The 23,094-nt window shown below is 47.3% G+C and overlaps 11 protein-coding genes across 11 annotated transcripts; 4 read left to right on the forward strand and 7 right to left on the reverse strand.

The window, feature by feature from the left end:
* Nucleotides 1-143: 143 nt before the first annotated feature.
* KD926_009759 (uncharacterized protein) lies at nt 144-2,048 on the reverse strand (the record flags this gene model as incomplete). Its single annotated transcript, XM_053102239.1, has 3 exons — nt 144-981; nt 1,040-1,715; nt 1,982-2,048. 3 exons carry the CDS (start codon nt 2,046-2,048, stop codon nt 144-146), a joined length of 1,581 nt encoding a protein of 526 aa, XP_052954298.1.
* A 261-nt stretch (nt 2,049-2,309) lies between these two features.
* KD926_009760 (uncharacterized protein) lies at nt 2,310-2,993 on the forward strand (the record flags this gene model as incomplete). The annotated part of the gene is made up of 1 exon (XM_053102240.1): nt 2,310-2,993. The coding sequence occupies one exon, from the start codon at nt 2,310-2,312 to the stop codon at nt 2,991-2,993; it is 684 nt and encodes a 227-aa protein (XP_052954299.1).
* A 42-nt stretch (nt 2,994-3,035) lies between these two features.
* On the reverse strand, nt 3,036-3,941 carry KD926_009761 (uncharacterized protein; the record flags this gene model as incomplete). Its single annotated transcript, XM_053102241.1, has 1 exon — nt 3,036-3,941. The coding sequence occupies one exon, from the start codon at nt 3,939-3,941 to the stop codon at nt 3,036-3,038; it is 906 nt and encodes a 301-aa protein (XP_052954300.1).
* Nucleotides 3,942-4,558: 617 nt separating this feature from the next.
* KD926_009762 (uncharacterized protein) lies at nt 4,559-5,629 on the reverse strand (the record flags this gene model as incomplete). The annotated part of the gene is made up of 1 exon (XM_053102243.1): nt 4,559-5,629. One exon carries the CDS (start codon nt 5,627-5,629, stop codon nt 4,559-4,561), a length of 1,071 nt encoding a protein of 356 aa, XP_052954301.1.
* Nucleotides 5,630-7,901: 2,272 nt separating this feature from the next.
* Nucleotides 7,902-8,975, reverse strand: KD926_009763 (uncharacterized protein; the record flags this gene model as incomplete). The annotated part of the gene is made up of 1 exon (XM_053102244.1): nt 7,902-8,975. The coding sequence occupies one exon, from the start codon at nt 8,973-8,975 to the stop codon at nt 7,902-7,904; it is 1,074 nt and encodes a 357-aa protein (XP_052954302.1).
* Nucleotides 8,976-10,854: 1,879 nt separating this feature from the next.
* KD926_009764 (uncharacterized protein) lies at nt 10,855-11,712 on the reverse strand (the record flags this gene model as incomplete). Its single annotated transcript, XM_053102245.1, has 1 exon — nt 10,855-11,712. The coding sequence occupies one exon, from the start codon at nt 11,710-11,712 to the stop codon at nt 10,855-10,857; it is 858 nt and encodes a 285-aa protein (XP_052954303.1).
* A 1,143-nt stretch (nt 11,713-12,855) lies between these two features.
* KD926_009765 (zinc finger MYND domain-containing protein) lies at nt 12,856-13,596 on the reverse strand (the record flags this gene model as incomplete). Its single annotated transcript, XM_053102246.1, has 1 exon — nt 12,856-13,596. The coding sequence occupies one exon, from the start codon at nt 13,594-13,596 to the stop codon at nt 12,856-12,858; it is 741 nt and encodes a 246-aa protein (XP_052954304.1).
* Nucleotides 13,597-14,361: 765 nt separating this feature from the next.
* Nucleotides 14,362-15,761, forward strand: KD926_009766 (cellulase family protein; the record flags this gene model as incomplete). The annotated part of the gene is made up of 4 exons (XM_053102247.1): nt 14,362-14,772; nt 14,827-15,000; nt 15,056-15,617; nt 15,667-15,761. The coding sequence occupies 4 exons, from the start codon at nt 14,362-14,364 to the stop codon at nt 15,759-15,761; spliced, it is 1,242 nt and encodes a 413-aa protein (XP_052954305.1).
* A 1,841-nt stretch (nt 15,762-17,602) lies between these two features.
* KD926_009767 (uncharacterized protein) lies at nt 17,603-18,178 on the reverse strand (the record flags this gene model as incomplete). Its single annotated transcript, XM_053102248.1, has 1 exon — nt 17,603-18,178. The coding sequence occupies one exon, from the start codon at nt 18,176-18,178 to the stop codon at nt 17,603-17,605; it is 576 nt and encodes a 191-aa protein (XP_052954306.1).
* A 749-nt stretch (nt 18,179-18,927) lies between these two features.
* KD926_009768 (HAD family hydrolase) lies at nt 18,928-19,620 on the forward strand (the record flags this gene model as incomplete). Its single annotated transcript, XM_053102249.1, has 1 exon — nt 18,928-19,620. One exon carries the CDS (start codon nt 18,928-18,930, stop codon nt 19,618-19,620), a length of 693 nt encoding a protein of 230 aa, XP_052954307.1.
* A 675-nt stretch (nt 19,621-20,295) lies between these two features.
* On the forward strand, nt 20,296-22,334 carry KD926_009769 (MFS transporter; the record flags this gene model as incomplete). The annotated part of the gene is made up of 10 exons (XM_053102250.1): nt 20,296-20,419; nt 20,466-20,602; nt 20,658-20,740; nt 20,790-20,887; nt 20,935-21,055; nt 21,105-21,492; nt 21,543-21,673; nt 21,721-22,051; nt 22,106-22,211; nt 22,264-22,334. The coding sequence occupies 10 exons, from the start codon at nt 20,296-20,298 to the stop codon at nt 22,332-22,334; spliced, it is 1,590 nt and encodes a 529-aa protein (XP_052954308.1).
* Nucleotides 22,335-23,094: the final 760 nt, after the last annotated feature.

Genomic DNA, 23,094 nt, shown 5'->3' on the forward strand with positions numbered 1-23,094 from the left:
ATTATGATACGATAATGCATTTCCGGTTTATTCACTGTTGGCTTCGTTCATTACTTAGAATGCTGTAAAGAGATATGTAAACACGTAAGTGAAATGACACAATTACGCCGTCGAATGCGTTCCCGACCCTTCCATTCTCACTATCAAAAAACCCCGAAATTCAGCCGATCGCTCAATCCTCCCCACCAACTTGCATCACTCCAGTCAGCCCCCGGATCCGTTCCCAAATCCCCATCCTCTTCCGCCCAAGTTTCTACTCCGTCCGAATACACATTTGAAAGAACCCAATTCGGCAATAACGAGCGACATCGCCCTTCCGTAATCCCTGCTTCATCGAATGTAGACGACGAGTAGCCGAAGCATGGCAATTCAAGGGCTGAGCGGAGGTATGTTTGTAGCTCGTAGGTTTCCGGAGAGAAGGGGCGAAGTCTTAGGGTGTAGTGGGCTGTTGAGGTTAAGGTGGATATGGGAGGAGATAGGGAGGTGGAGATTGAGGTGGTTAGTGATTCTGGAGATGGATTATTTGTGTCACTCATTGAAGGATCAGATGTAGAGATAGCGAGACGGGTGACCATATTATTTAAAAGCAGAACCAAAGCTGTCGATTCGGCAACGAGAAACGAGAACTCGTTCGTTGGGAATGTCCTTGGGTCGGGGGTATAAGTGGAGTTCCTGTCTCCGACGGAGCAGTGTGAAGTAGCTTTGGATCTGTGACTGGGCGAGGAAATGAGAAATTCAGGATGTTCAGATCTCAGCCATTCAGTTCGCCAGTTCATGAGATCTTCGTAGAGTTGTTGGCAGCGCCATGTTAGATTGAAACCCTCTTCCACGTGGGGAAGCTGGCATGCAGTCGTTGAGGGAAGCCGACTGTAGATGGATGCGAGTTTCGCTGCGATGTCGTATAATTTATCTCGATGGGCCTTTTTGATCTCTTTCCAGGGAACTGTCATCCATTCCTCCTGTGAGAGGAACGAACTTTGGCTGGTCGAGAGAAGATAAAGAATCTGGCGTTTCTCGTCAGCTTTGTTATCCCTTGGACAGCAGCTCAGGGGAAAGACGGAGAAGGGTGAATACCGCCATCTCCCTCAGCTTCCTAAACGCCTCATGTAATGCCCCATTTTGAAACGACCCCGGGCCCTGCCTCTCCATCAACGCCAACGCGCCTTTCAAGTGACCAGCCCAGCCGGAGTCATAGATCTGTGTTGGCCGTTGCTGCACGGCTTCGAACAGCGTAAACACAAGGGAGATAACAACCAGGACGGTCTTTGACTTTGCCATCGAAGGTTTGTCTTGCAACAATCGTCTGAATATCTGGATACTAGTGTTATACGCACTCAGGCTGAACACTTGATAATTGTTGTCCCTGTGCTCGGGAGACAGTGATAGTCGCATCGTCGCTAGCGCGATGAGCGCCAGATCTAACGCTCGGTTCTGCAGCCCCGCCGAGGAGATCCCCGAGGACCAGACATCCGGAGTGCATGCGTATACCGAATGGAAGTTGCCCCATAGCGTGATGAAATGAGAGCGGAATTCCCCCGCTGACAAGTCCAGTGTGCTTAGCGACAGAGGAAAAGTCGGGTCCGAGCGGATGGTTGGGAAGGTTAGATCTTGGCGTTTGCTTGTGGAGATGGCTTTGCTGATGAGTGGCTTCATGGGGGCCTTTAGGTTGCTCGAGTCTAGGTTAATGAAGACTTGGTTGCGCTCATTGTCGTAGCCTAGACATTTGCGGCCAGCGAGCTGGCATGTTTTACAGTGCGGGTGGGCTTTGTCGCACTGGAAGAATTAGTGACTGTTCAAGAAGGGCGAGGCAGGAGATGCGTACGGCTTTCTTGCGGGACCGGCACGTGCGACAGGGTCGTGACATTGTTAGCCCTAGTTTGGTAGAAACCGTGAATATTCAGGTTGATGTTGAATACAGTCGTCCTCTTGACCTTATCCTGAATCACTCGATGCCTAGACTCGAGCTTAGACAAGCACTAACCTGCTTTAGTATATCGGGCCGTCGGAGTCATTAGTGCAACGCCCAATGCTTGGGGATACGAGGTCATTGGCCAATTGGTTGTATTGGCGTTACTTTCCAGGATAGTTCATTCTGACGCCTGTGTCTATTCCGATTGAGGAAATTGGGAAGGTAATTCCTACAGATGATCCGCTCCTGTTATACAGTACAACCGTCGTGCCATATAGCGGATTGTGGACGGCATCCGCAATATAAAAGTCGAGATTCTCCCGCGGTCATACAAGTCATAGGTCTTCCTTCTCCCAACACGAAAGTCTTTTCACGCTGTAACTCAAATACATCTCTCATAATGTCAGCCTCTGCCTATCCTACCCGTACCTTCGCCGGGGTCACTCTTATTGACACCCCCCTCGTCCAAAAAGCCATGGAGTACACCCGTCATCATAACGACACTTTCTCGTTCAACCATACGTACCGCTCCTGGGTCTTCGGCGTCATCATCGCCTCGAAAATACCAGCTTTTGCCGCCATCGACCCTGAAGTCCATGCCGTCTCCGCCCTTCTGCACGATCTCGCTTGGGATTGCACCACCAGCCCCTTCGCCACGCCAGACAAGCGATTCGAAGTCGATAGCGCTAACGCCGCGCGAGACTTCCTTGACCGAGAAGCCTCCCACTTCGACGCTCGCCGCCGCCAACTCATCTGGGATAGTATCGCGCTGCACGCGACGCCTAGCATTGCGCATCATAAAGAGCCTGAGGTCGCGATCTGTAATATGGGCATTTTTGCGGATTTTAAGGGCCCGCAGTTCCCTGGGGGGTTGATTTCTAAAGAGGAGTACAATACCGTGGTGCAGGAATTGCCAGCAGATGGGTTCCAAGAGGGGGTTAGAAAGCTGATGTGTGGGCTATGTGAGAAAAAGCCGGAGACAACCTACGATAATTTCGTGCGGGACTTTGGCGAGAGATTCGTCCCGGGGTATACTTTGGGGAGTAGCAATGCGGTGGAAATGTTAATGGAGAAGATTGAATAGTAATAGGATAGAGTATTATTTTCAATGGTTTACCAGATATGTTTAAGTACGTTGATTTCTTAGCTGACTGGCAATGCTTGATGGGGTCATCAGTTCTTCTAAGTAATCCAATGCTCCTGGACTTTCTAACCATGGTCCACGAAGAAGGAACTTGGTCCAGTTGTCCCAAATGCACGTCTCTCCCTGAATCAATCTCGATGCTATACAGTTGCAGGTGGGGACTCCAGGAAGGCAGCCGCGGAGAATGTAATACCAGGTGTCACCGCATTCATCTTGTGTCCTCTTGAACAAATATCTAATGTGCCGTTGCAGGCGGAGAATGTTTAGCTGATGGTCGCGATAGGCGAGGTCTTGCTTCTTCGCTATGATGTCGGTGTAAGGAACATACGACAGGACGATTGCCAGCAGCTCCTGCGGAAGGTTCCTGCCGACTGGATGTCGCGCCTCATTAACAGCCTGCAGATCCAGGAACATTCTAATTTTGATCAATGTGGCCAGAACGGTAAACTGGCGCCCGTTGTATTCGAAAAGTGCGTGCATCTCGTCTAACGGACCGATTTTCCCGCTGTTACACCATATTCCTTCATGTTTGCTCACTGAAGTTGAGTACTTAAGGATCCAGTCCCTCATCACAACCCATGCATCCGAGTCTTTGTTTATTCGGATCAACATTGCCGGCAGTTTGGCATCAGTCCACGGACGGGCGTATTTAGCCCATATCATGAGATATGTGGCCTCCTCTTCAAGCGCCTGTCGAGTGAGTGCGGATTCCAATCTGCGTGTGTATTCCTCAAATGAATTCCAGTAGGATATATGAGGATTTGGAAAAATGTTGAGTTTCTCCAAGGGCCATCTCGTCGGGTCAACATCTGGTCCAAGCAGGTCCTGAAGCACCTTCAGTTTAGTTTCTTTTTCTCTTCGTGCCGTGGTGATTGATTGACAGTACATAGCTTCGTCGTCTTCATTGTGTTTGGCTTTATGCTCTGGGCAGTACCCGGTCACCTTACACGACGGACAGAATTGTAAGTCCTGTATACGGTTGCATTTGTAGCATCCTGATGTAAGTATCCAGGGCTTATGTCGATAGACCATAATTGTTTGCGTTTATCACTGAACAGCAGAAGTTTATAATTAGAGTTGCAATCGATGTGTATATTTATAATGTGGCCGCGCAGGGATATGATGGAAATTTCCATCAATTGTGCGAGGGATATCTGACATTACCCGGGAATCCAATTCTGGTAGCGACCCTTGGTTGGTGGTACTTTGATAGACACTCTCTATGACTACTTGTCCCATAGTATGTTTGCTTTGCTTACTGATATACATTAATTTATTGTATAGATGGACATTAACGTAGTTTTTTACAGATTGTCTGAGAGGACTTGTTGCTTCCGAACTGGGTTTCTACATGCCGAAAACGCTACAAAATATGCCATAGAGAGGGGGAAATAATCATGATCAATAATGATCTGGCAAAATTAAATTGATGGGGTAGCGCTAGGAAAGATAGAGTGAGCGAAAGAATTGAGACTTGTAATGAAATGAAACTACGTTCCGTCAACTTATGCACCTGGTAGAGTCTCATAACCGCAGACAGATTCATCTGGGGAAAGGTCTGAGATGTACTTCAGAGCCCATGGGCTTGCATGCCAGAAGTCTACCGCGTAATGAGGGCCGCATCTGAACGTGGACAGGCAACCACTAGGAAAGTCGATATGCCCCGGACAACCATCGCTCCACCCGGACTTTTTGTACTTAACCACGGAATCCCATATGTTGAATTTCCTTTTCGAAATCGCCGTATACAACTCCTGGATCTGATGGCGGAGGGTCTCAATCTGCTCAGTATGGCCAAGGCAAGAGAGAAACTTGGGGCTGTTCGAAATGATTGAAGTAGTGAATGAAAATGAGAGAATGTGGTCAAGGATCTCGCGGGGAACTTTGGATCCGACCTTATGTGTGGCTGTCTCTGCCACTATCAAATCATAGAGCATGTTGATTTTAAGTAGCATTGCCAATAACACAAGGTCAACATGGTACTCAGAGGATATCAGCCATTGAACATCCTCGAAAGGATCTGACGTCTCATCAACTGCTTTTAGCCAATCCTGAAACGTGTATCCGGGTCCGAAGGTAGACAAGATAGACACAGGAGAATTTGCCATATGTGTCTTCATAAGATTATAAAACTCCACGTATCGACCCAGCCGAAAGTACAGACACAGTATCTCTATGGCGTTTTTCGAATCATTGCGATACAAGTGACCGGTCTTCAACATAAGCTCCAATTGTGCTTCCACTGCTCGCCGAGTGTTCAACTGACAAATTTCCTGGACCAATAGCATGTGACTGGTGATGTATTCGAGATTATCCGAGCGATACCGCCAGCCCTCATCTGTTGTATCCAAATCTTCAGGACGTATGGTATTTCCATTTTCATCGCGAAACTCGTATCGCCCGGCCTCACGACGCCTATCATCTATTTGAAAGCAGACGCTTTGATGTGCATGCTTATGTTCCTGCATATGCTCCAGGCTGCAGTAGGTGACAAGCTTGCAGGTTTCACATAGATAGGGACTAGCAGGACGATTACACACACTGCATCCGTCGATCACTATGGCGTCGGGGAACATGATGGATATCTTTGTGAGATATGAAAGCTCTAGAGGCCAATAGACGATGCTGCACAAAGTCCAAGATGGAACCTCGTTGGGAAATTTGTATTTATATTACTTTCCCTCCTTGACTGAAAGGCGAAGGAAAAAGAAAGACATTAGGCGGCAGTTTGCGGGAATCCGGAGGGATCAATAGTCCGACTGGCTTTACCGCCCCCGGGAGACTCCGCTTTCTGCCCCGGGTCAAATTAGTTAGTTTGTTCTATTTTTATCAGGTTGGGGGAAGTGCAGCCTCAGCTCTTTGTTATGGATAAATTTTACATTTTAACCAGGTTAAATCCAAAACTCATTGTTTTGTTAATAAATTAAGAACAAATCGAAAGGTCTTTCTAATTCAGAAAAACCCCCAAGAACAGCAAATATAACTTATATCGCAACCACTCCTGTGTCTCCCTCCGTGCTATCTCAAATAGCATGGGCCATGCGTTGCTATTTGCTTCATGAGCCCGAATAGCAAGGGTTCTGATCTGATCATCTAATCTTCGAATTTGTTCCGAACGGTCTGTGCTGTATAGGATCCTGCGATCTTTTGCCATGCTAGGTTTACGTACGATATATTGGTATATTCGAGAATTTGATCAAGAATTTCCATGGGCACCTTACGCCCAATGCACTGTGCTGCTGCATGTAGCGCTTCCAGGCCACTGCGTAATAGTATTTTCATGAGCACTACCATCAACAAGATGTCCACATCGAATTGATATCCAGCCGACGATACCTCCGAGAAGTCGAAATCTTCAAATGGGTCGGCAGATTCCTTGCCACGAAGCCATTGTCGCAGGAAGTAGCTATCGAGAAAGTTCTTTCCGGAAGGCGGCAATGCCAACGCCTACCGTTTAACCAGGTTATAGAATGTATCCACATCGTTCAAGCGCACAGCGTAGCTGATTATCATTGGCAGTAAGACCTCGCCCCAACAATATAGTAGTGGCCCGAGTTCCACTAAATGTTGCCATGACTCTTCGATCGATCTGCGATTTTGGAACTTTTTAAGTGTGTTGATCATGCAGAGCATATCCCAGATGTAGTCAGAGTTATGACGATTTCGATGCAATCTATATGGTTCCAGCTCATCGGGGTGCAGGACAATGCTTCCATCGTCAGCGTAAAGCTTTTTATTGTGAGCCTCAAAAGATCGGCGAGTAGAAAATATCTCAGCGCATTCTGATTAATGCTTGCGTTTGTGCTCGTTGTAATGCGAGGGGCTGCAGACGAGCGCAACCTTGCATTCATCGCACAGCTGGAAGGAGAATAGTATATAACTATCGCGTTTTGAACTGGATGGTTTGAATGTCTTTTTCGGGTGGCCACTGTCAGGATATATAGTAGAAGAAACAAAGCCACCTCGGCCACTATGGGTTACTGGTATCTCCCAAACTACATGTAATTTTCGCGGTATGTGTCTGACCATATACATATACTTGATTATAAATGAGAAAGAATGTATAGGTTGTGGCAGCACTTGGCTTATCATACAGTACAGGTGGTATTCCATCAAATACCCAGAGAGCCCAGTCATAACTACTGCTAATCTATGAAGTGAACAGTTAATTGATTGGTTGATCTTCTATGGTGCTGCCTATCTAACGTGCCCAAGGAGAGGCGGGCAAGCGGCTGACACCTTGCCTCAGGCATCCAAGCGCCAACAAGTGCAGCCACGTTGAAAGACAATCACATTGACAAAAACAGATCAACCGATTTGAACATGATGGCTATACTACTCGCACAAAAATCGATTAACCTCAAAGCCGGTGAGATCCCTAGAGATAATTTCGTAGTCACTTGATGTGTTGTTTTATTAGCTATTGTGTCCTTAAAATTTGTTTCTTATCGCCCCTAATGATAAGAATATAATCACAACCTGTTGATTAAAGCCTTATCTACGGTTCAAAGAGTTGGTCTAGGATGTATATATCATTACTATGCTTAATTAATCTGTTACACAGAATGAGGTTATATAGTGAGAATCCAGCTTCTTGGAAAGAGTTTGCATTCTCCAAAGTCCATTCATATATAAAGAACGCTTGAAGTTCTATCGAACAATAGATCTAGTAACAATGAAACAGATTAGGTTATAGGAACAAAGAATATAATTTAGCAAAGCCTTGCAACGGGCGCAGTCAAGATACGCGACAAAGAACAAGTCTCAAGACCGAGACCAAAGCAATGGCATTTGATGGAAGTAAGAGGAGTGAATCATGGCCACTTGGCCCAGCAGGTATCTTCACGGTTATGAACGCTGGAACCTAGCAATACGAGCCAAGGCGCCGGGGATCGTCACCCAAGCCTCAGCTATACAGCCATCACCTACACAAGGCAGATGATCTGTGTTATAGGGCCAGTTCGGGGGAGGTCCGACGGCCCACACTTGGAAGGAAAAAACGCACACAAAAAGTCGTTCTCCAGAAATGAGGCACGGCCAAATAGCCTTGTTATGGTTGTCCACGGTATCATATAAAAATCGAATCTGTTGGCGAAGCACGTCAATTTGCTCCCTTTGATTGTCTGTGTCCTGAATTGCTCCCTTTATCTGGGTAATAGGGCTAATTGCAGCGAAGGAACAGATGATATTAAAGATCTCTAGTGGCACTTTGAACCCAAAGGCGCAGGAGGCTTCTTGGATAGTTTCCAAGTCCATTAGCATTTTGACCTTCATCAGGGCGACCGACAGAAATTGATATACCGCAAAATTTGACATGATACCTTCCCTTCTCATGTATGTGACGTCTTCCCATGGGTCCGCTTCCTCCTTATCTTTAAACCAGTCTTGATCTGGTTTAAAAATTTGTCCGTTGGCGTATTGCTTATTTGACCCCAGAATCGATCGTTTTATAAGATCATACGCTTCCAGATCACGGTCTAAACCAATCATGAGCCGACAGATCGTGACCTGTGCATATATATTCATCGGGATAATCTCTATGAGCAGCTCTAGCCGTTCCTCGGCGGCTAATCTTGTGTTTATTCCACCCAGACACTGCGCAAGGGCCGTGCGGCAAGTCATCCACCTATTAGCATAAGCAAGATTATGAATCAAGGTGTCCGTATCTGCATCATGAGGGTGTACATTTCCCCCAGTCGGGTCTATAAACGGATACTGGACAAGTTGAGGTCGCCACTCACGCACCTTCTCGCACGGGTCGAGGTGGTATATGCCCATGGCTGCTTTATGTTCTTCACAGCAGAAGTAAGCGGCCTTGCAGCTCCCGCATATCTTCAAGCCATCTTGTTTGTTACAGAAGGCGCATCCTGTTGCTAAGGGACGGGCCCGGCGCACTTCACCAACACGTAGCGAGTTAATCATATTGCCAGAGATTTTCAGTAGAGTGGAATCTGTTTGGCAAGTCTGATCAATGTGAGGAAAATTTACTTCGTGTACAGGAAAGGTGAGTTCTGCTACACGCTTCTAAGCGACGCGGAAATCAGCCTCCTTATAAATATTTTGCGAACGTGGCAAGGCTGTATGATAGCTAACGGGAGTTGCCTACCTGCACATCACATCCCGGGTCTACTCGCACAACACTTGCCTAGCTAAGCAGACATTTTGTCGCCCTGCTCAACCGATGGGTACAATTGGTTATTCTTGTTGAGGCTATCGTATCATGTCACTATATTTTATGGGCACTTTCAAGCTCAAGAAGTTGCGGCAAGAGTGTGTTATTTATTCCTTGAAAAGCCCCGCTCTTAGTCCAAATTTACCAGTCCTAGATGTTAAGATAGCAAAACTGAGTCTTTATATCAGGTTGAAAACCAAAATTACCTTGGGCGAACTTGTGACTGGATCAATCCCAGGTCTTCAGGAGATGATTCTACGAGAGAAGGTTAAAGATACGTAGAAAGTACGATTCAAGCATAAATGACACATATGACCCATGTATTAGGGCTTTCAGTATTCTATAATGATCTGTGGCTTTTCAACTTGTGCAACGTCCGCAAAAAAAAAAAAATAAAAAACCTCGAGAAGCCACTATTCAAGGCAGCAAATTCTGGTCACCGAAGTTTCAGAAAATCGTCGTCACTAGCCAAACAGTCCGGGTCATGTTTGAAAACCATATTTGAAATGTAGTCAAGAGCACCGAGCGATTGCTTCCATGCGTCCTTGATACTAAATCTGGCAACATCCTGGAGACTATAATAGGTGCATCCAGTACGCTAAAGTTCCGGTGGTAGTTGATTTAGTATCTCTTCCTACTCTTGATATGCTCGTGAGACATACCCGCACCAATATGAATGACGATCTTTATCTTTTTTCATATATTCATCGCAGCAGTAAAAGGCTACTCCGCACACACATTCTAACTGAATCTCCATGGAGTCCTAGTGCGCAAATCCGCGGTGGAAGATACTGGCACGAGGCAGGCCTCGGGACAGGTACCAGGCCAGGTGCGACATTCTGCTTGGATGGGCGATTCGATATCAACGATTCGTTTTCAGATAACGGAGCTCTTATTTATAGTAAGCCAATTTTTCGTCGTGCTGATTGTACTTATTCTTTGTATTATGGATCATGCCATTTAGTCCCCGCTTATATTCGAGCTTTCAAGCAGGGCACTACTTGAGCATATCGGCAGAAGAGGGTGAATACCTCCTCAATATCCAACTGGCTCTGATTCTTGTTGGCTCTTGCTATATCACGGCCTCATTTGTCTAGAATCTGGCTATGATTTTGGGGCCTCCACTGATTCGCGCCCAATTTTCATTGCTTCTGATGACTTCCAGTACACTTCCTTTCCTAAATTCTTTTGCGCAATTTACATGGTCTCTGAGACTAAAAGCTGCTATTTCCATAGTGTGATAACTGCGAGATGTGAAAAACGCAGGTAGATATGGTCCGATGATAGCAAATCTTCCCCAAAGAAACAGCAGTGCAAAGTGAATCGTTTACCCACTCAGCCAGAGATTACAATTTCTAATGATATATCTTCTGTTTTACGCGAAAGATAGTTTCAATGTGTTAATTAAGCGAAAATGAAAGGTTTTTATAAACTTATAATCAATTTGTACCAGCCAACAATACAAAAACAACCATTCAGAGAGAACATTTGAAATCCAAAGATGAACAGTAGGTCCAGCTGACACAATATATCGAGCCTAAGTCGGTCGCTCTTCTACCTATTCAACCGCAGTTATCTAGACAGAGATGGTATCTGAGCCCAAGTTACTCGTCTCCAGCTCTCCTCCTCTCAGTCTGAATCGTCCTGCTCCATAGAAATGTCATATAGCGAAATGTCCTCCCACTGATTAGGTTCATTCTTGATTTCGAGGCTCGTCGGTATCTGATTCTCGACGAAGAAGCCTTCGACGAACCGCACGGCACCGGGAGTCTTTTCAAAAGGCTCACGCAACTGCATACGAATGAAAATGTGAGAGTTCGAGTTTTCTTGAGATTCAAACATGTTAGCAGGGACCTCCTTGGCCATGAGATACTCCCAAGTCTGCTGGTTACACCGATGAACATCGAGTATCAGCATACGGACTTGCTCGTTTAGGCGTACGAGAAGGCGCTCATAACCGGCTTCGCGGATGATGCATCTGTCATCTTCTGTGGTGGTGATGGCATTCAAGAACCCGAAATGAGCCTCATCTTTTAGCTCCTTTGGTACGATTCTGTCTTTCGTACCGGCAACCTTGGGTATGTCCTGCAATTGTGCTATCACTCTCAGTTTCAGTATCACAAATGCCACATGCAGAATCAGGGAAGATGGAGTCCTTCGGATTACCTCAAGGTCATTCAATGCGTTCATCTTGTTGTAGTCCCTGGGGCGTTCATTAAGGGGTCTGTATTTGACCGCGAGAGCGCTGATGTATTGTCTCATAAACTTATAGGTCTCGTCATCGGACTTCAGTCGGAACATGAGACCCAACAGTGACCTCAAAGAAACATTCACGTGAGGTTCATCCGGACGCATGATCAGGGCCTTCTTCAGCAACTTGATCAGCTTCTCACCAGCCTGCCTGGTATGAAGTTTTTCCAGAACTCTCGCATAACTAATTCGAGCCTCGATGTAACTGTTCAAGTCGAATATATTGTTTCTGAGCATCGTGCCATGGTTGGTGCTGTCTCCAGATGGATTTTCTGGAGCAATGGGTATCTGTGACTTGATCGTTTCGTATTTGGTCCGGATATGAACAACCTCTCTACATACTGATTTATGCAGAGTGCGGTGAGAATCCCTATGTTCCTCGTTACAATAAAATACCAGCTTGCAGCGCTGGCAAGGGTAATTATTATGTGCGCTGAGGCAGTGAGGGCAGTCGCTCTGGAATTTATTCGGTTGAGGCATAGCAACGGTTATAAAGTTAACAGGTACACAGTCTTTGGGCGAAGGTTTTGTTATGGTCCAGATACTGCACGACGCGACGCTGTCAGTCGATTGTAACATAAGAGCAAAAGAAACCTGTTGTTCTAGATTATTTCTAGTTATTTATATCACCTTCGGCTCTACCACTAATATCAAGGGACAGCCCATTACCTCGAGCTCGACTCTTTCTTTCTTCATAAAGAACAATGATAATATAGCTTAATTCACGGTCTATTCATACTAGGCTTTCTATTTGCAAAGAAATGCTATCAAATAAATTCACATTAAAGACATCTGGCTATTTGTCTATTGCAGTGGAATATCCCGGTAGCGGGGATGTTTTTCATTCTCGAGAACCAAAGATATGGAATTTGTAGAATTGCTTTTTACTACTCTATATCTCCTTAAGTTGGCCTCTCCACTAAGATTAGGATTATCAAACATAGAGGTCCATAATCAACAATTAAGCAAAGAACTGATTGGATTAAACATAAAAAACCCGCCTTTCATACCAGGCGTAGGCTAAAATGAGTCCTCGGGTTCTATATTAAACAGTATGCTAGGAAAGCAAAATTGAACATTCAGCATGGGTATATATGCTGCTTAGCTAACTGGCCGCTAAAATATCCTCATGATCAAGACAAGGTAGCTGCACTCTGCGAAGAATTCTGTCAAGATAGTCCATCGCACCCGGAGATTCCCTCCAGGCCAGTCGCATGTCTCGAATAATTGAAAGTGCCTCAATCTCTTTCCTTTCAATTTCTGTCTCTCTAGAGGAATGATATTTGCATGGATCTGGGAGCGGTCCATTATCGAACATGCCGCGCCACAGATATTCATTCTCCTTGTGGACTTCTTGCACCAGGATTATGACGTCCTTCTTTAATCCTGGTTCAGTCTACCGTAGCTATCACCACTTTCAATGACGCGATGGCTCTTCCACACCAATGGACTGACAGCGACCTCTTGACGGACCTGGTCCAAGATTTCGGTAGGCATTTTTGATTCAAGAGCTTTTGTGGTCATTCTCAGCATTTTCAGGTCCACGGCCACTCTGACTCTGAGCAGAGTTTTGATGACGTTACACCGGGTTATCATTTTCAAATGAATGTCGGATACTGGGTTTATTGGACAGATTTGGAACCTTGAAATGTCAAGCCCGTCGAGATACTCACAAGCGAGCTCGTCGTCCCGGCTGAGGCGTATCAGGAAGGGTGCAACGCGAGTGGCTTCACAGGCAGGTTTAAGATGTGATGGAACACACCAGTTCTTGACGAGTTCCATTTCACTTTCTAGCGACAGGGTAATATGAATTGTTGAAAGATAGTATCTGAAATGCTTTTGAGTAAGCGTGTAATTGAGCAAGAAGAAAGGGCCATGGATTGTCCCTCTGACCAATGTTTGCCAATCATTGATGATCTTGACTGTTCTCAAAACACGATCACGCTCTTGCAAGTGTTCAGGTCGCGCAGTACAGAGCTCTTCACACTTTGGTTGGTGCGCTGCTTCATCAGCTTCTTGATGCTCCTTGCTGCAATACAGCACCACCATGCACCCACCCTGACATGGAGTCAGGTTGAATGAGGAGTTGCAGTAGAAGCAGCCGTTACGCAAGACGGTCATTTTGCGACAGAAGGCTCAATACCTCGACAAGAATGGTCAGAGAGCTAGAGATGAAATTAGACATGTCTTTAAGCTGCAGTGAAAGCTAGGTTTGGCCTGAGCGTGCTCTGCACTTCCCTAAGAGACATATTCCGATTATTAGAGCCAAATAATTCATTGAGTAACTATGGAATACCGATATAAGCTCTGGTTGATACTTTCCGCAGAAAGATCCGCCTTAGGTGGTGAGATGCGGAATATTCCAGTTCCTGATCCAGGATTCTTCGTTTCGCTGTTTCTGAACCAACAGGGAATGCAGGACTGACAGCTGGGCTGGGATGCTCTGGCTCAGAATACCTCCATATAGGTTCCTTGTGAAAATCAACCGAGTTTCTCACCTCTTCAACTTCGTCTGAGATCTTTCGGTCGGAGACAGCCGGGATCGACAACGCTACTCCGTAGACAGCGGAGCAGAATCATGTTATGTATTCTGCACTAAACAAGCTAAACGACTAAAACTTGAGAACAACAGCTTTAGCGCTGGCAAGGATCAGCAAACATGACCTCATCCAAGCTGCTCGTGCATAAACTTCCAGCGACTAAACTCTGCAGAGTAAAATCCCGATGCATCCCCGCATCTTCTGCCTGGTGTTCATGCGTGGCCTGTTCGCGGGTCCGGAGAATTTCCTCATGCAATCTCTGTTTCTCCGGATGTATTTAGAGTGGAGGTTATCCCGGCTGCAATGTCGGTGATGTCTTGCAGGAAGAACACCATTGCAGTTCGTCATGTATTTTCTTAACTCTTTGGCCGTTCTGGTCGGACTGACTCTCGCTCCTCTCGCTGCATCTATTTCGGACTCGCCTCTTTCAACATCCGGTCGCTGGATCGTCGACTCAGATGGAGTCAACGTCACCTTTGCTGGGGTAAATTGGCCCGGTGCAGCAGATGCGATGCTGCCTGAGGGTCTTCAGTACCAGTCGATCGAGTATATTGTCGGCAAGGTGAAGGAGTTGGGAATGAACTCGATTCGACTGACATTTGCGATCGAAATGATCGACGACATCTATGATCAGGGCGGTGATGTCCCGATCAAAACTTCCCTCATTAATGCTCTTGGTGAAGAGAATGGGACTTCTGTATATCAGGATATTGTCAGCCACAATGATCAATTTGGGGAGGATACTACTATGCTAGATGTGAGATAGTTTCGTCATGTGTGGATTCTGCCAGACACTGAACATGACGTACAGGTCTTTGATGCCGTCGCCAATGAGTGCTACAACCAGGGTGTCTATGTTCACCTTGACAACCACGTCTCCAAGGCCAAGTGGTGCTGTTCCACTGATGACGGCAACTCTTGGTTCGGTGACGAGTTCTTCAACGTGACCAGCTGGCATAGAGGATGGAAGTATATGGCTGATCATGTACGTCGTCGCATACCCCTTACTTATATATCGTATCTCACCGACCAATTTCTAGGTCAAAGACCTCCCTGCTGTCAAAAGCATCGGGATGCGCAACGAGTTCCGTCAGCCAGACGACAAATCCACGAGCGAAGAATATACCTGGACAGTCTGGTACAAGAACATGGTTGAGAATGCCAAGCAGATCAACGAGGCAAATCCCGATCTCTTGATATTTTTCTCCGGGTTGAACTTCGACACGACCTTGGCGCCTATCCCTACTGGGGCAGACCTCGGCGATGGCACCAAGTTCAATAAGGATGATTTTGCTTTCGCCGATAAGATTGTGCTTGAGCTCCACAACTACGCCAGTGACACTGGGAGCTGTGACAGTTTGAAGTCAAGCCTCTATGGCAGTGGCTACAATGCGTTGGATACGCAGAACTCGACTATTGTGAATGTTCTGCCGGTGCTGTTGACCGAATTCGGATTCTCTCAGGATGATACTTCTTACAAGACCGTTTATGCCTCCTGCCTGAGGGAATATTTGCCCGAGGTTCAATCTGGGTGGATGGCCTGGGAACTAGGTGGGAGCTATTATATTCGTGAGGGAAAGCAAGATTTTGACGAGACTTGGGGTGAGTTCTTTTCAGAAGAGACTAACCCTAGTTACTAACAGCTCCACAGGGCTTCTTGACCATACCTGGTCTGACTGGAGATCTTCCGATGCGATCAACAAAGGAATGATTCCTATGGTTAATGCGACGTTGGGAGCTAAGTAGTTGGATTCAGTAATTCACGAAAGCATTGTGCGACCGGCCTCTGATCGGTAATCTTTATTTTCAGCTCATGCAACCACAGTCTCTTTTTAATGCTGTGTATTTCCTTTTCTGTTTGCTCTTCCTCTATATTCGTTCCGCAGAAAGCACTCGAAGTCTGTAAATGAACCATGATTCCGACCCATTTCGTACGAGATATGTCTTTTTTTTCTCTTATTGGAGTACATACGGACTTCTCTGGTTACTCCCGGTCATGACTGGCCCGGTCCTCCGTGTAGAACTACTTCTTGTTCTTGGCCTAACGTGGCAAACCACGCTTGACATCACCCCATCCTAAAGGTTAATTCAGTTGCCTTGCCAAATCCCTGTTGTGGAACGTCCTGATAAGGTGGTTGGCGAAATTTGCCTGCACCTGCATGGAGCCGAGACATGCTCGTCCTGGTTGGCAGATGAGGTCAAGCCCGTCGTACGGTTGGACCTGGGGATAGGAACGACTGCGACAATTGGACCGGCTCTGTATGCCGTATCTTTTCATGGTTGAGCAGCATGTTGAACACCTGCGCTGACTGCTACAAGTATTCTTGGGATCAACGACGTAGGTCTCAGTGTCTCGGCTTGATGCTACAACTGTTTAGCCAATGCACTACGGACTAGCACATACACAATATTTAGCAAGATTTTACCTATCTAATCACCGTCTGACGGACCACCTCTTTGTCTTCCTCATACCTGTCGCTGACTTCGTTCATTTGGCGAAGGCAACTTCGCTTTCGCAGTATCAAACACATCGCTGATATAACCCAGAAAATATATCGCGTAACCCTCTATACTTGTATTTATCCATATAGTTCTTGCTGCTTCCTAAACGCCTCCACCACTGGCACACGTCTGGTCCGTTTTATGTGTGTGCCATGATGTAGGAGAACTGGATCACTTGGCTGGGGAAATGATAATTGCCAAAGATAAAATTGACCGAGGATGACAATTGCTGAAGATGATATTTCCTGAATGATAGCTTGACGGAACAGAACAAAACATCATACAAACAACATGAGGAGACTCCTTCGGTCAAGTAGCTAGGTAACCCATACCAATATCCTCGGCCAATATTCGATCAGCCATATCCAATGACGGTGTTTGAAAGAGCTAGACCCGGTAGTGTTAGTTTGCGTTACAGTGCAGCGTTACAGTTCCCTGTGCGAGTCCATCTGTGGGGGCGACATGATTTATCGTGAACGGGCCTCTGAAACAAGGTAGCATTTCTATTAGGTCCGGCTGCGTTGTGTTCGTTTATCGTGGCGATTTCTTGCCATGTTGTCGGTTGGGAACCATCGTGTGGTTTGATTAAGAAGATGGCACGGGTTGGAGTGGCCCGTTAGGAATGGCTCATTCCAGGGGAGATGTTCTGGAGAGCACGTTGGTGGTATTTTTAAATAGTCCCGTTCTTTAATGGGGCGATCGGTTTAGATTCTATCGTTTCAACAGGTCGTGTTTCATTCTGGGTAATGTGGGCTAATGTAATATCTCCTGAGCTCATCATGAGCTCATCATATTCCGGGGGAGAATGCCTGTGTGACGTTTTTATCATTCGAATCCCCATCTTTCTCGTAGTAGACAAGAGTCATGGCATTCTAATGGATTACACAGTAATTTCCTGTACCACCATATGCAAAGCGAAGAAATCACTGCATTGAATTAAGATTAACTATGCTTCTAGTATCAATTTGACTATTTTCAGCGTCGCAAAAAGTCATTCCAAAGCCCAAAATACCCAATTTCGTTCGACAAATTCTCTCAATTCTCCTTGATTCTTTCCCTATCCACTGCACCTCAATTCCAGAATGCTACTCATGGCTGACATGCAAGATCGCCGCATTCCCCGAGTCCTTTGACCAAATCTCAAACCGTCCATCGTCGGTCCCAATGTAAATCGAGAACCTGCGTTTGTCGTCCGCGCGCAGACATGCTGGTGTGACGTCCAGCGCCGGCGGATTGTTGTACTCTGGCACATTGAAGGTGGCGAAGACAGGTCCAGACGCTGGGGCAGTCTCTCCCGTCACGGTTCCTTCGTTCCAATCAGATGAGCTGGCCGCGGCGACAGTGATGTTGAACGGGTCCGGAGATAGGCGCGTGAATGCCGGGAACTGAACAGTACATTTGGTGATGGAGGAGGTCAGAGCAGGTATTCTGAAGCCCACGAGGGTTTGGGTGAAGTTATGTGCATTGGCCTTGGCCCCGAGGGTCTTGTGGAAGCCGAGAGTGCATTTCAGACAGTCTTGCTCTGGGCAAGCTGGGCAGCCTGCAGTGGAGCGGATGATCGTGGAGTCTTTGACGGCGGGGCGGTCGGTGGTTGCGGCGAGAGCGGCCATGAAGCTGCTCGCCAGCGCAAGTGCCGACAGCAAGAGCAGAGTAAGGTGCATTTTGTAGGGTGGTGTGAACGTTGAATGAGACTATCTGAGGTCAACGCGGAGGAGAGGTTGAGGTTGAATGAAGTAAGGGATAGACAAGTCTTGATTGTCTGTCTTGTTGGCCTGTTTTATACCCCGTAGTGGCAAAAGTGTTGTCTGTTGTTCACCATAGATAATTTCTGACTGTCGATCATGATGCTACCTTGGTGAATAGGAGTTTGGCATGTCTTATTGCCAGCGAGTTGATTGGAAGGGTTTCTTGTATCTTTACGAGCTAGTTGCCTCTCCATACTTAGAACTGCGAGCCTGACCGCAAGGCCCAATGACAGGTCAGCTAGGCCACACATGCGCTAACTGCTGCTGGATTGACGGCCTGATTGATGCTAAGTATAGCATTTCCAGGGAATGAGCTTTTTGTCCTAGGGGAAGTGCTCGTCGGCTGTCACACAAGGCGTGATTCAGGACACACAAGCCACGAATTGCATGTGTTGACACATTCTGAACGGACCTGATTATCTTTGAGGGTAGACAGGCATGTTCACAGGTTAGTTGACAGCTGGATCTTGTCGATACAAGCAATGTCAATTGATCTCGGGAATCGAGGAAGATCTGCGATTAGCGCCCGACCTGGTCGGCTAAAGTCTCAGGATCAGCCGCGTTTCCACAAATCGGGATGGCCGATAAGTGAGTCACGTCCAACAGGTTGTCACTTCTCTCACTCCTCAGCCCTCAATCCGATCAGTCGAGAGCCCACGTTGACCATGTACAAACTCGTGATTTTCGATTTCGACGGCACGATCTTTGACACCTACGATGCGATCGAGCACTCCGTTCTCCTGACATTCAAGACTCTCCTCCCCGGCTTCACCGCGCCTCTTGATCAAGTGCGTCGGCTTGTTTCCACGGGCGCTCCTCCCGGAAACACGTTCCGAAGTCTTCATCCCGACCCGAATGTCTTTGACGAGGATCATTGGGTCAAGACATATCGCGAACTGTATGCTGCCCACGGCCAACAACGTGCCAAACCATACCCTGGTGCCGAGCAGGTGCTGAGCTCTTTGCGCGCCCGCGATGTTCCCATCGTCATCATCAGCAACAAAGGCGTGGAAGCTTTAAAGTCGGCATTGGGGAAGACTGGCTTGTTGGGTTACTTTCCCGAACCCTTCATCTTGGGGGATGGCATCCCCAGAGTTACGCGGAAGCCCGATCCTTCCAGCTTCACGGACGTGATCTTACCGAGGTTCAAGGAGCTTCACGGGGAGAAAGAGGGCGAGGTTCTCATGGTCGGCGACACCCGCACTGACATTCAATTCGCCCGCAATATCGACGCAAAGGTTTGCTGGTGTCGGTATGGGCAGGGCGACAGCGAAGAGTGTGCTCGCTTAAGCCCGGACTTTACCATCGATTCGGTGACCGATCTGCTGGACATTGTGGGCGTTCCGAGGACAGAGTGATATCCGGCCGATTGTATTAGCCTAAGCATCGTCGTTCTTAGATTATTTCACTCGTCGTCTTATATAATATCAAATAGCATCATTGATTCCACGATGCATCATCGGATGGAATACTGCATCATCGATCTGCGGATAAATCACCTTTCTTTTCGACACCTCGTCGCTAGGTCTGCCGCATTTTCCGATCACCTTGCATGACGCGGGGAAGAAATGCAGGGAGTCATAGACTATTGCATCTTGGACCAGTGGGTGAGTAAAGATTGTGTCGAAGCTGAATAAAAGAGCTGGCTCAGCCGCACTGACGAGGGAATTTGTCGATGCACATCCACGCAGATCCCTTCGATTCAAGCCTCTTCTTGACCAAACATGGCACGAGGAAATGAGAATTCTCGCTATTCTATTCAAATAATCATCATGATACGCTAGCAGACACTATCTTAGTGCGAATTCTGAGGCTAGTCAATACACGTATCACTAGCATCCCAGCTGACGTGATAACCTTGCGAAGTAAGGAATGCTCGACAGGACGGTGGCTTGACTCACTCCCGGGCTCCGGGGGGGGAGGGGCTACTAGGGGACCTATAAAAACAGTTGATATATTCCTCAGCGACAAGGTCGCCGATTCGTTAGGCTGGCATCTGTCTGAAGCCTCCGACTTGTGCGTTATAGCGCAATATGCCCGCGGACGAAGAATCTCCTCTCCTCCACGACGCGACCGGGGAAAGGTCGAGTGTCCAGGAGCGACAGAAAAAACAAAGTAAACACGCCAATCAACTGGTCGTTTATGGCTCTTTCATCGGTAAGCACCTCGAGGCGAGTTCAAACCACCCCTAATGTTGCATCAGGTATCTTTGTTGCGGCAGCGGATGATTCTCTGGTTCTTTCAACATGGAGCACCATAGCCTCTCAGTTCCAACGTCTGTCCGAGGGTTCTTGGTTGGTTGTTGCGTATAATTTTGGATTCTGCGTCTCGCTCCCCATGGTATCGCCCCTCATGGTAATGTTATTGTCCACGGCACTGATTGCTCTGCGGATAGTATGGCACCCTGAGTAGCATGTACGGTCGGAAAAACGTGCTTCTCGGTGCTTATGCCCTATTTGCCGTGGGATGTCTGGCATGGTTTGTTTACATGCCTCAGTATCTCGAGCATTTACTCACCCTCGTTTAGCGGTCTCAGTGGCTCATTGGAACAATTGGTTCTCGCCAGAGTGCTAGCGGGGATCAGTGGCGGGGGAATGATCTCGCTGGTTTCCATCATCATCACAGGTATGTCTGGCATTCTCTACCAAGGTTTTTAAACTCATGTATGGCAGACTTGATTCCCGCCGGCGATGTAGCTCTTTTCCGAAGTTATGCAAACGTTGTCAGTGTCCTTGGAAGAAGTCTCGGTGCTCCGCTGGGAGGACTTCTGATTCAGACCATCGGATGGCGATGGTAAGTGCGCATTGGTCACATCGCACGTGTTCTTCGCTCAGAAAATCAGGTCTTTCCTTGGCCAGCTCCCTCTCGTCATTCTCTGCGGTTTGGTGTCATTCCATGGCCTTCCGTCCTCGTTGAATGATCGCGAAGTCGAAGAAGACCATGAGAATGCTCCTCCCACCAAGCTGTCGGAGGTTGACTTTGTTGGTCTTTCCTTTCTTGCTCTAGCCACTATCATCCTACTCTTTATACTTCAAGATGCAAGCGTCACGACAGAAGGCCATACTCACTTGGTAACATTGCTGGTGCCATCTCTGGTGCTGGCTGTGGGGATATTCATCTTGGTCGAAGCGTTCTGGGCTCGAAGGCCTCTCATTCCGCTGAACTTTATGCTAGGATCGTTGGGCGGTTATTCCGCGGGACAAGTTTTGATGAACGCTGCTCGAATGGCGGTGAGTCTGCGCATTCCTACAGATGAATGTCTACTAACCATCGGTCGCAGCTTATCAGCAACCTTGTCCCCTATTTTATTCGGGTCGATCACGCTAGCAATGTCTTTGCTTCGTCCACGTATGTCATCAGCTCTGTGGGAATATCCATCGGAGGTGTCGTAGCCGGTGCCATTATCAAGAGGTACAATTAATTCCGGTCTCACGAGACATTGCTGACATTTGATGCAGAACGAAGCGTTATAAGAGCATGACGGTCACTGCCGGCATCATCGCCATCGTGGTGTATCTCCTCATCTTTGTGCGCTGGCGTGATGGCTGCTCCATCCCCGAGATATTTTACTTATTTCCCAACGGCTTTGTTGCAGGTGTACTGTTCTCCACCCAATTCATTGGAATGTCGTTCGGCGCGCCGAAAGGGTGTCTGGAGACCTGCATCACGACCTATTATCTGTTCCAGCAGCTGGGGTTGATCATCGGCCCTGCGTCGGGGGTGGCGATCGTTCAACGAGTTTTCGGGAGTCGTCTCTCGCAGAACCTGGAAGATTTCCCGGAGAAGGAGGTATTATCGTTGAGCCTGCGTAATGGATCTCTGACATCTAATCGTTGGTCTTAGTTCATCGGCCGGATCCTGGACGACGCAAGATTCGCCGAGACGTTGTCGGACTCTGTGCAGCAAGTTGTTCGCTTGAGCTACCTTTACGCTTTTAAATTTGTGCCACGTGAGTTTTGTCGGTTTTCTTCCGGAAGAGAGGTCTAACGAAACTTGTTTAGTCGTTTCTGCAGTGTGTTCGATGGTCATGTTGCCCATCATTATGTGGCAGAGAGAAGAAAAGATCGAGTAACTGGTTGGCAAATATTATTGAACTCCTCGAGTAAAATACTGCGATGGCCATACCATTTTCGATTCCCTAGGCTCCAATGTCCTAACCTTCTTAGGATGAGAAAGAGCAGTGGCAAGTGAGATTTACAGGGAGCGACTGGAGCTCGAACAAATATATAAAACGATAGGTACAAGTAGGATAGACGAACGTTAAAGTTGGGGTCCATCAACCTAGGAATATTGTTGTTTGTCAAGAGCCCTTGATGAATGTCAGGAGTTTTGGATGAAATGGAGTCATTAATCACGTCTTGTTGACGTTGAAAGTACTGTAGAAAGACTGGAGACCAGCGACGTCTGTCAATTCTCACCGCCCCCATTTCTGGAGAATTGCCTGTTTGGGTAAGCACGAAGTCACTGCCTGCCTAAGGCCTCCATCACCCAATCTGTTTAATCATGGCACGTGATGTCAAGTTTGCGGTGGTCAACAGCAGAATTCCCAACGCCATTCAATCCTCTACAATACCACTCTCGGTGAACTCCCTCAACTTTTGTTTGTGGAATCTTCGAGCAGCATGCAACAAAGCGAGGCTCTTCCCGTGCAACCGGCGACGTGGATGAGGTGCGCGGTTCCCAGCCGTCATCAAGGCTGGGAGGGACATCCTGGATAATCCAACCAGTACATCATGCAATCTGAAAAGGAGCACGTTGCCTCTGACCCGACGTCGTAGTCGAGCAGGGAAGCGCGTTTACGAAATTTCCCGTCGCGCGGCCGCCCGGTGGGT

The sequence above is a fragment of the Aspergillus affinis genome, assembly GCF_023601865.1.
Source record: "Aspergillus affinis strain CMG 70 chromosome Unknown NODE_70_length_187477_cov_86_774354, whole genome shotgun sequence".
In the NCBI taxonomy this organism is placed as follows: Eukaryota; Fungi; Ascomycota; class Eurotiomycetes; order Eurotiales; family Aspergillaceae; genus Aspergillus; species Aspergillus affinis.